At 39.1% G+C, this 9,523-nt stretch overlaps 2 protein-coding genes across 5 annotated transcripts; both read left to right on the top strand.

Annotated features, from left to right (window-relative positions):
• Positions 1–126: 126 nt before the first annotated feature.
• On the top strand, positions 127–2,536 carry LOC125505783 (T-complex protein 1 subunit theta-like; the record flags this gene model as incomplete). The annotated part of the gene is given in 6 exon segments (XM_048670252.1): positions 127–403; positions 836–1,146; positions 1,211–1,325; positions 1,378–1,814; positions 1,879–2,094; positions 2,172–2,536. Coding segments are annotated over 6 exon segments (1,575 nt in total), but the record flags the coding sequence as incomplete, so codon positions are not given.
• A 140-nt stretch (positions 2,537–2,676) lies between these two features.
• Positions 2,677–9,523, top strand: LOC109544720 (spermine oxidase). 4 transcript variants are annotated; one of them, XM_019915058.2, is made up of 12 exons: positions 2,677–2,894; positions 2,950–2,974; positions 3,970–4,162; positions 4,221–4,447; positions 5,252–5,477; positions 5,545–5,936; positions 5,992–6,186; positions 6,246–6,473; positions 7,716–7,954; positions 8,011–8,673; positions 8,726–8,951; positions 9,011–9,523. In XM_019915058.2, exons 3-12 carry the CDS (start codon positions 3,977–3,979, stop codon positions 9,258–9,260), a joined length of 2,832 nt encoding a protein of 943 aa, XP_019770617.2. In that variant the 5' UTR covers positions 2,677–2,894; positions 2,950–2,974; positions 3,970–3,976; the 3' UTR covers positions 9,261–9,523. The 4 variants fall into 4 exon arrangements, with proteins under 4 accessions (XP_019770617.2, XP_019770625.2, XP_019770609.2 ...); XM_019915050.2 differs by having other exon boundaries at positions 2,678–2,894; positions 3,948–4,162; XM_019915066.2 differs by lacking the exon at positions 2,950–2,974 and having other exon boundaries at positions 6,246–6,467.

Below are 9,523 nucleotides of genomic sequence, written 5' to 3'. Positions count from 1 at the left end.
AGTTACATTTTTCTCAATTTGCGTTCGAAGTCACATGTGTTTTTGCTTGGTTATTTGTGGGTGTGCACCATAAAAGTTGCATGTTCCTTGCAGATTAAATTAATTCGATATTACTATTGATTGCAGTACTTTTCCGGCTTGGAAGAAGCAGTTGTTCGTAACATTAAGGCTTGCAAAGAGTTTGCCCAATCGGTTCGGTCAGCCTATGGACCCAATGGGATGAATAAAATGGTTATTAATCATATCGAAAAGCAGTTTGTGACTAGTGATGCGGCAACGATTATTCGGGAACTGGATGTTGAGCACCCAGCTGCTAGACTGATGATTTTAGCTAGTCAAATGCAGGACTCGGAAGTTGGAGATGGGACCAATTTTGTCATTATTTTGGCAGGCGCTTTACTAGGTAAGGCCCATCCACCAACTAGTCGTTAATAATTTAATATAGAAGAAATAAAGCAAGATTTATGCATAAGTACTTGAAGAAATAAGATCAATTGGAAGGCACTTTGCATCTAGAAATAATAAAGCTTTACACAGCACTGATGCAAGCTTCATTATTATCCTAATTAGTGGATAAACCATTTTTTTTCTCCTAAACCTTAATAAATTTCCGAACTGCTTATAACCATTTCAATATTTATTAAGTATGTAAGTAGAGTTCCAATAACAGACAGGGTTTAGTTCGCTCTTCTAGTCTAATTTTCCTTGCAATCTTTCAATCCAGTTTTCATCATCAAATTCGTTTCTTGTGCAATGATGGACATTAATTAAATTAAAACTATTAATTTTTTTCTGAATCTTCAAGAAGAAACTAATTTGGTTTGATTTATTGCAGATGCTTCAGAAGAACTGATTCGTCTAGGTGTAACTCCGACTGAAATAGCGGAAGGTTTCGAGAAAGGTCTTGAAAGAGCTTTGGAAATATTGAAATCTTTGGTTTGCTACACTGTTAAAGACAACCGCGATGTAAAAGAAGTGACGCAAGCTATTAAGACTTCGATCGAATCGAAACAGTATGGAAATGAGGATTTTCTCGCCGACTTAGTCGCTAGAGCGTGCATCTCAATATTGCCTGAGCAAACCAGCTTTAACGTGGATAATATGCGAGTTTGCAAGATTTTGGGATCTGGACTTTTAAGTTCTCAGGTATATGTATATGAATAAGTTTCCAATAGAGAAAGTTTGCTGATTTCAAGGAACTTGATTGCAGGTCGTGCAAGGGATGGTTATTAAGGGGCACGTTGAGGGCGAAATCACGCAAGCTGAAGATGCCAAGATAGCAATTTACAGTTGCCCAGTTGATATCCTGCAAACTGAAACTAAAGGTAAAACAACTTGGAATTGCAAAGCTTGTTTTTTAAATGTGAGCTTTTTCAGGTACGGTGTTGATCAAAACTGCGGATGAATTGATGAACTTCAGCCGGGGCGAGGAGAATCTGTTGGAGTTGCAAATTAAGTCAATTGCCGATGCGGGAACCAAAGTCATTGTGGCTGGCGACAAATTTGGCGATATGGCTCTGCACTACGTACACAAATACAACATGATGGCCGTCAAGTTCAATTCGCAATGCGATTTGAGACAGTTGAGCAAAACTGTAAATGGCACTGTGCTGCCCAAACTGTCCACCCCATCCCCTCAGGAATTGGGCTATTGCGATTTGGTCTGCGTAGAAGAATTGGGAGACACCCCGATTGTGGCATTCAGACAAAAGGGAAAAGAGTCTAGAATATCAACCATACTGATTAGAGGAGCCAGTGATAATTACATGGACGATATCGAGCGAGCAATCGATGATGGAGTCAATACGTTCAAGGTACGTCAGTTAGCCTATGCGGAGGTTGAATCATTTTTCACCAACTCGTCTTTAATTTTTTTAGGGGCTTTCAAGAGATCCACGATTTGTTCCTGGTGCAGGCGCCACCGAAGCCGAACTGGCTGTTCGACTTCTCGAGTTTGCAGACACGCTTCCTGGTTTGGAGCAGTATGCCATTCGAAAGTTCGCCACTGCTTTGGAGGCTTTCCCCAAGGCTTTGGCTGATAATAGCGGCTTGAGGTCTCAAGTGATTCTGGAGAAAATCCTTGACGCTCACCTGGTAAACTTTTTTTTCAAAATCGTAGCTACAGTACTTCTTTTTAGGGCTGTGTCTAAGGTTTTTTAATGTTGTTTCAGAATGGACAGAAAAATGTCGGTGTTGACATCACAGCGGAAAATTCGCTGGTAGATGTGGTAGAAAAGCAAATTTTCGATCTCTACCAAGCGAAATTCTGGGGTCTTAAGTATGCAGTGGATGCAGCCTCTACCATTCTGCGGGTGGACCAAATCATCATGGCTAAGCGGGCAGGAGGGCCGAAAGCGCGCGGGCCCCAAGGCAGCGATGATGAATCTTAGTTTCGCCTTTCTATTTAGATTGGAATTGCTGCATTTTTTTTTTCAAGCAGCAGGTCCAATGTAATTTTACACGTTAATTCTTTTAATTCATTAACTCGCTAGGACTTGATTAACCTATTTCTAATTAAACAGCTTTGAAAATACAAGTTTCAAGTATTTTTTTCCCTTTTCCTAAAAAAAACCAAAGCTGATTCGAACATTTATCGTGGTTGTGCTGTGGAGGGCTGACTCAATTCCGTAACTAAGTAGAAAGCAGAGGAAAGAAACAGTTCTGGCAACCTTCTCCAATGTGTTGAGATAATACAAGCAGTTCAGATAACTGATTCAAAACGTGGTCTATCTATTTATAGATTCGAGCCCGTGGCTCTTTTAAAGTAGTTAATTTAATGCTTTCTAAATGATATTTACTAGGGATAAGAGACTACAAAGGCCTTGGTTTCCTTAAAACTTCACCCAGTTGTGTGGATAAAGTAATTCCGAAAGGTTCACCTCGCCGATCGCCAGGTAATTTGCTTTATTTTCGGCTTATTAATTGTTTAAACAAGATTTTCATCGCTAGATTGGATTACAACTGAGTTTAATTGGTGCGTATTCGATTATTTACTACCGCGCTTTCCCTCTGCAATCCATGTATGTAACGTGCGAACCAATTAAGACTGCATGTGCTTTTAAAACTCGTAGTGTTTACGCATGAAACTGCATTTGAAAGCCTACTTGCACTTGTACTGGAGCGTTTCACGGCGCAATTTGCATATCTACTGAAGCCTTAAGTTCCTTTGCCCAACTAAACAGACGAGAAAAACAAAAAATGCTCAAATAAAAAATTCAATGCGTTTTTCCGGTTTTATAGGTTAATTTTCGAAATTATTTTAGGCCTTATAACCGAAACAGGAACGCGTTTTACTTAAAATTTCTTGTGTTAATTTTTTGGAATTTTCGGGCTTTTAAATACGGTTTGATTAATCAACATCAACGTGTACAGGTCTTGGGGTTCTAAATTATAAAAGCAATTAACTAGTTTTTTTTAAGCTACTGTCCAACTAAAAAACAGGTAATGGCGAATGCTCTTAATAAATAGTTTAAAAACTTAAACAAAATCAATCATAAAATTGTTGGTTTTATTTAAAGCTCTTTCCTTGAACTTTGCCATTATTTTAATACGAGAGTCTGAATGAATGTCTGCTGTAGAGTTTGGGTCTCAGGATTTTAATTCCATTTGAAGCAAAACTGAAAATTATTATTAATGTTCATTATTCATTAGCGGAAATCTGACTCTATAATTCCGGCAGTTTTCTGATTTTTTCAAAATCAAAGTAAAAATAGATAAAATATTGAAGCCTCTTATTCCCGATTTTTGCCATTCTTTTAATGTGGAACCATAAAACCTAGGAGGAGCTAATTAAGTGTTTTAAAGCCTTATTAAATAAGAGGTCTTTTGTTGAACTCCCGGTTACTCGGAATTAAGTGCCTCTGATTAATCACTGATTTTAACTTGACAAGTTCCTAGACTTCAGAATGTTGTCTTGGAGCTAATTCTATTGCACTTTTTCTATATAGCATGAAAAATTGTCAATTCCAGTGTTTAAATGCACTGTGGGAAAACCATGGCAAAAGTTATAATCGTCGGAGCTGGCGCTTCTGGAATTGCTTGTGCTACAAGACTGATCGCAAAAGGTTTCGATGTGACGATTTTGGAAGCTGAAAACCGAATTGGCGGAAGAATTCACTCAGTTCATTTTGGAGGCACTAATGTGGACTTGGGGGCGCAATGGGTAAGATCCATTCGCAAAATTAACAATTCACGCACGGGATAACGTTGGAATATTGCAGATTCACGGGGAAAAAGGAAATGTCGTCTACGAAATGGTTGAAAACCTAAACCTAACTGATTACCCGAAAAGTTCCACGTACTCAAACATGTCGTTTTTTACTTCGACTGGAACAATGTTGGATACAAAATTGACTAATCAGCTTTATGAGATTGTGGAAAACATTCTGGAAGAGTCTGATTTGGCATCGGAACATAAAGGAACCCTAAGAGAATATTTCGATTCAAAGTAAGCGAACGGTTTTAACAAACTACAATTTTGGCCGATGGAAACAAGAAATTCGCTCGCGTTTCATTGTCGAGCAGCTGAAAAATTAGCACAAAACAGGTTGCTAAAACTACAACTTAAATCATAATTTTAAAAGTTCTTTGCTTGATTGTTACCTGTGCTATTAGCGGAAATTAGTGCATTTCTCAATTATTTTGATCGCATTAGCAAAGCTTTGGGAACTAGATTGAACAACCATTTTTTAAAGTTTCGAATTTTTCTTTTCTGATGAGCTTGACGATTTTTTCATTTCCGTTTATTTACGTTATTTAGGTAACAATTATGAAAAAACCGTCACTTTGCAAATTGCAAAAGTTCTAACTTCGTTTTAAGCGAATATTTTGCTTTACATGCAAAATTATTTTTCTGGTCTCCACCTATTTTTTAAATGGTAAAAATTAGAGTATAATTTTACTACATGATTTCCACTTTTAAATTAGACTCATTTAGATTGAAAATTGCTGCCAGTTAGAAATAGTTAAACAACAGAAAGATAATGTAAAAAATTTTATCAGAAATTTTGCAATAAAATGTTGGATTTCACCTGCAAGGGACGATTTGTTCATAAATATTTCCTATGGAACATACAAAAGTAGCAGGTGAAATGAAACTGCAATTTAAAACAATGAATCGTTTAGAGTGAGTTAAAATTCTCCGAAACCAACCGAAATTTATGTATATTTACAAAAGAATTTAAAGAACATTTAAAAGCCAACTCAGCTGAACTTGAAGCACTTAAACAGCAATTGGAAACACATTTTTTAGGTACACTAAACAAGTCAATGCAAAACTCGGCAACGAAAATAAAGAGCTGCTAAATGCTGCGGAGTTCATCAGGAACTGGTTTAGTAAGTTCTATTTGTGCATGGATCCTGCCGAGGATTTAGCGCAAGTATCAGTTAATAGCCTGGTGAAATACCGGGAATGCGAAGGAAACCATCTAGTCCATTGGAAGACCAATGGATTCGCAAGTTTCTTCAACGTTTTACTCGTAAGTACGTCTTTAATTCATTTTATTTTAGACTTAACAGCGGACTTTAGGAAAAAATACTTTGTAGGAAAACAATCCAAAATCATTCTTAACTGAGCACGTGTTGCTTAATAAGGAAGTCATCAAAATCGTTTGGGACCAAACTGGGGATTCCAAAGACAGGGGAAAAGTGAAACTGTTCTGTGCAGACTCAAGTCGCTTCACTGCCGACCATGTGATATTAACAGTTTCAATAGGAGTTTTGAAAGAAACCTACCAGACCTTATTCAAACCCAGTCTCCCATTGTGCAAAATTAACTGCCTCGAAACCATTCCAATGGGCACCTGCCAAAAAATCATCATCAAATTCCCCAACAAATGGTGGCCGGATGAAGTCAAGGACTTTAGCTTCGTTTGGACAGATGAAGACAAGAAAACCTTGCCCAAAGAATTTCCTTTTGGACCCATCAGGAATGAGAGGTTTGCTTATCAGCGTCAACTACAAACACGTTCCCTATTGTCTAAACGATTCTAGATCTTGGCTGGAAGACATTTTCGGATTTTACACTGTTGATAGCGACCCGAACATTCTTCTCGGCTGGCTAGTAGGATCAATGGTAAAAGAAGTCGAGCTCCTTTCAGACGAGCTCTTAATGAACGCTTCACTGTTTCTACTGAGGAAATTTGCCGGCGAAATTTACAAAATCAGCGAGCCATCTGAAATTATACGGTTCGTGTGATTTACTGGAAAGTTAAGGAATTTTTCTTGCTAGTTAATGGGTTTCTTAGGTCCAAATGGGGCACAAACCCGCATTTTTTGGGAACCTACTCATACGTCGGGGTGGAAATGGAAGCACGTGAAGCCACTCGGGAAGACTTGGCCAAACCTCTTGTAGTGGATGGAAAGGAAGTTGTGCTATTTGCAGGTGAAGCCACGCATTCTTGCTACTTTTCCACTGTTCATGGGGCAGTCGAAAGCGGCTGGAGAGAAGCGGATAGACTGATCGAAAGGTCTTAGTAAGTTTATTGTTTTTATTTGCCATAATTTTACTGGGTATTAAGAATGCGAGAGGTTTTGTAACGAGAGAAAAACTAATTCTGATTTGAACACCGACCTTTTGGAATTTTTTTTTCAGATTGTTCTTCAAGAACAATCAACTCTTCTGCTTCTTCCAGGGCGTCTCCCTAAAAAATTACTGGAAAAACAACCGACTGATCAGCTCGAAAAGAGACATCGCAGCTTGTTCTTTAAGTATCTTCAAGAACAGTCTCTAAATCACTGTAGTTTTGCTACTTAAGACGCAACTAATAAAGTGTCTGAAAGTAACTTAAAGTCCATTTAAATGTCTTTATAATGAAGGTTTAAGACCGACAATCACTTGAGAAACACTCGAATAATGAAGCAAAGAAACAATGGCGGTAGTATTTTAAGTGGCTGCAAGTACAGTTTGTCAATTACCTTGAAATAAATTCGCAATTCAAATTCACGCAAAAAGTGCTTAAGATCGCTTGAAGGCCTTTAAATGCTTCAAAATGCCCGATCGCTAGTGAAAATTACTGGAAAAACAACCGAGCGATCAGCTCGAGAAGAGACATCGCAGCTTGTTGCATACGTATCTTCAAAAGCAGCCCCTAAGTTCCTGTCTGGTCTTCCTACTTGAGACGTAACTAAGTGTCTGAAAGTGACTTAAAGTCCATTTAAAGGGCTTTATAACGAAAGTTTAAGACGGACAATCGATTGAGAAACACCCGAATAATTAAACAAAGAAACATTGGCGATAGTATTTTAGGTGGCTCCAAGTACAGTTTGTCAATTATCTTCAAATAAATTCGCTGCTCAAAATCAAGCAAAAAAGTGCTTAAAGATAACTTGAAGGAGATTAAACATAACCTTTTGTTCTTTTGACCCATCAGATATTTTCTGCGAAGCTGTTTAAACTTTTTGGTTTCCTGCCTTTTTAATGCGTAATGTGTTAGTCTAAACACCCCGGGTCCAAAATGAACAGTTTTTGCTCATCTAGCTTTAGCAGTTAAACATTTGTGATGAACTTAAATAGTAAATAAAATTGAAACTAATGGGGTTTTCGCCTAAAAACCCATTAGTTTCAAGGAATGGCCTCGAAAGTCTATCTCTTTTAGTAAATAAAATTGTCTGTAAGCTCAAGGATGATATGCGGTCGATGATTTTTCCGGAGGTTAAGTACTTTTGACCGTTGTAGACCAATTTTCCCATAAAAATTGAAAAAAGATTATTTCCAGCAAATCCAGACGCCATAAGGTAGTCATAGTTGGAGCTGGAATAGCTGGTCTGGCCGCCGCAACTAAACTGCTCGAGAATAAAATTGACGACTTTCTGCTACTGGAAGCTCAAGAAGAAGCTGGCGGCCGCATCAAAACCGTTCAAATTGGAAACAAACCCATCGATTTGGGGGCACAGTGGATGCATGGCAAAAGCAACCCATTGTACGACTTGGCAAAAGAAAAGCAACTTATTTCAGGTGGGTTCGGCCACGCGAAATCGCGGGCAGTTTCCATCAACTCTCAATGTTTCCAGACGAAATGTCCGAGGAAGGGTTGGGCCTGTACGTGAGAAGCAACGGGAAAATCGTGGATAAATTCATGGTGGACAAAGTGGCCTTTAAAGTGGGCCAGATTCTGGAAGGCTGCTCGAAATTAGTCAGTGAAAATAGTGGCTGCACTGCTTTGGGAACCATTCTTGAGCAGCATTTTTTCCGGTATCTAGAGGAACACGTTCCTGATGAGAGCGAAGCTGAAGTTATGAAGGAGCTTTATGACTGGCATGTGAGGTTTCAAGTCATCGACAACTCCTGCAAGGATTTATCGAAACTGAGCGCGAAAAGGTGGGCTGATTATGTTTGCCTTGATGATGAAGCCCACGCCAATATGAAACATGGGTATCAATCGCTAGTTCAACTCCTTCTGGATGGTCTTCCGGACAACCAGGTGAAGTTCAACACGGAAGTCACTAAAATCAGTTTCTCTCCGCAATCGGAGATCAAACTAGATCTTCTGGCCGGTGGTTCGATAGTGTGCGAGCATTTGATTTTAACGCCCTCCTTAGGGGTGCTCAAGGAGTTCCAGGGGCTTTCCAATGTTCTACCCGAGTCCTTAATGGTAAATATTGCCAATATGGGCTTTGCCAGTATATGCAAAGTGTATTTATTTTACGACCGCAAATGGTGGGGAGACTCCCAGGGTGAGATCTGTTCGTTTAGGGCCTAACCAGGTGTAAATTCTGGCTCTTTTAGGGTTCCAACTGCTCTGGAGCAGCGATCACAATGCGACTTGGCAAAGACACATCACTGGGTTCGATGAAGTTTTCAATCACGAGAACACTTTGATGACCTGGGTGGGTGGAGATTCTGTGCGAGAAGTGGAACGTCTGCCTGCAGAAGAAGTCGGAAAACAGTGTACTGAACTACTGAGGACTTTCCTGCCCAACTATTCCGTGCCGGAACCAATGGAAGTTATTCGGTAAGGCGAGGGAGACGAAACTGACCTGTTCATGCAACCAGAGAACCAAATTTCTTTAGAACCCAGTGGCTTTCCAACCCGTTCATCAAAGGCAGTTATTCCCACATAACTCCCGAATGTGACGATTGCAATGCGGGAATAAACGCCTTAAAACAGCCGGTGCTGGTAGACGGGGTTCCGAGGATTCTTTTGGCTGGGGAGGCAATTCACTCATCGCATTATTCAACCACCCACGGAGCGTACGAATCTGGATTAGACCAAGCGCAAGTTTTATGTGATTTTCTTTTGGAAAACAAGCCTGCTATTTAGTTGCATATTTTTAAGACTGAATGCCTGCGAAGTTTTAAGTTATTAAAACTAGACATATTTATGCCAATGAACACGGAAAACCATTAACCTTTCACTTTTTATGCGCTAAAATGCAATGTTCTATGTTATATTGCGTTCGCATTCACATTTCCAGCGCTCTTAGATATTTTTTCAACAACTAGTATTATTTGTGGGATTTTTGGCGATTTAATTGGTTTGGTTGGTTTTAATCCCAAAAAACATTTGCAAGTGTATATAAAACA

This window comes from Dendroctonus ponderosae, unplaced genomic scaffold (assembly GCF_020466585.1).
Source record: "Dendroctonus ponderosae isolate FM_Combo_2020 unplaced genomic scaffold, Dpon_F_20191213v2 Dpon_F_20191213_1, whole genome shotgun sequence".
Taxonomy (NCBI): domain Eukaryota; kingdom Metazoa; phylum Arthropoda; class Insecta; order Coleoptera; family Curculionidae; genus Dendroctonus; species Dendroctonus ponderosae.
This window is presented reverse-complemented; position numbering and strand designations above follow the sequence as displayed.

What these genes read in the sequence shown, in the direction of transcription:
- LOC109544720 (XM_019915058.2), top strand. Translation starts at nt 3,977, where the DNA reads ATGCACTGTGGGAAAACCATGGCAAAAGTTATAATCGTCGGAGCTGGC. An exon ending in AGACTGATCGAAAGGTCTTA is followed by an intron (nt 6,474 to 7,715) that starts GTAAGTTTATTG and finishes GATTATTTCCAG; the next exon opens with CAAATCCAGACGCCATAAGG. An exon ending in ATGGTGGGGAGACTCCCAGG is followed by an intron (nt 8,674 to 8,725) that starts GTGAGATCTGTT and finishes TGGCTCTTTTAG; the next exon opens with GGTTCCAACTGCTCTGGAGC.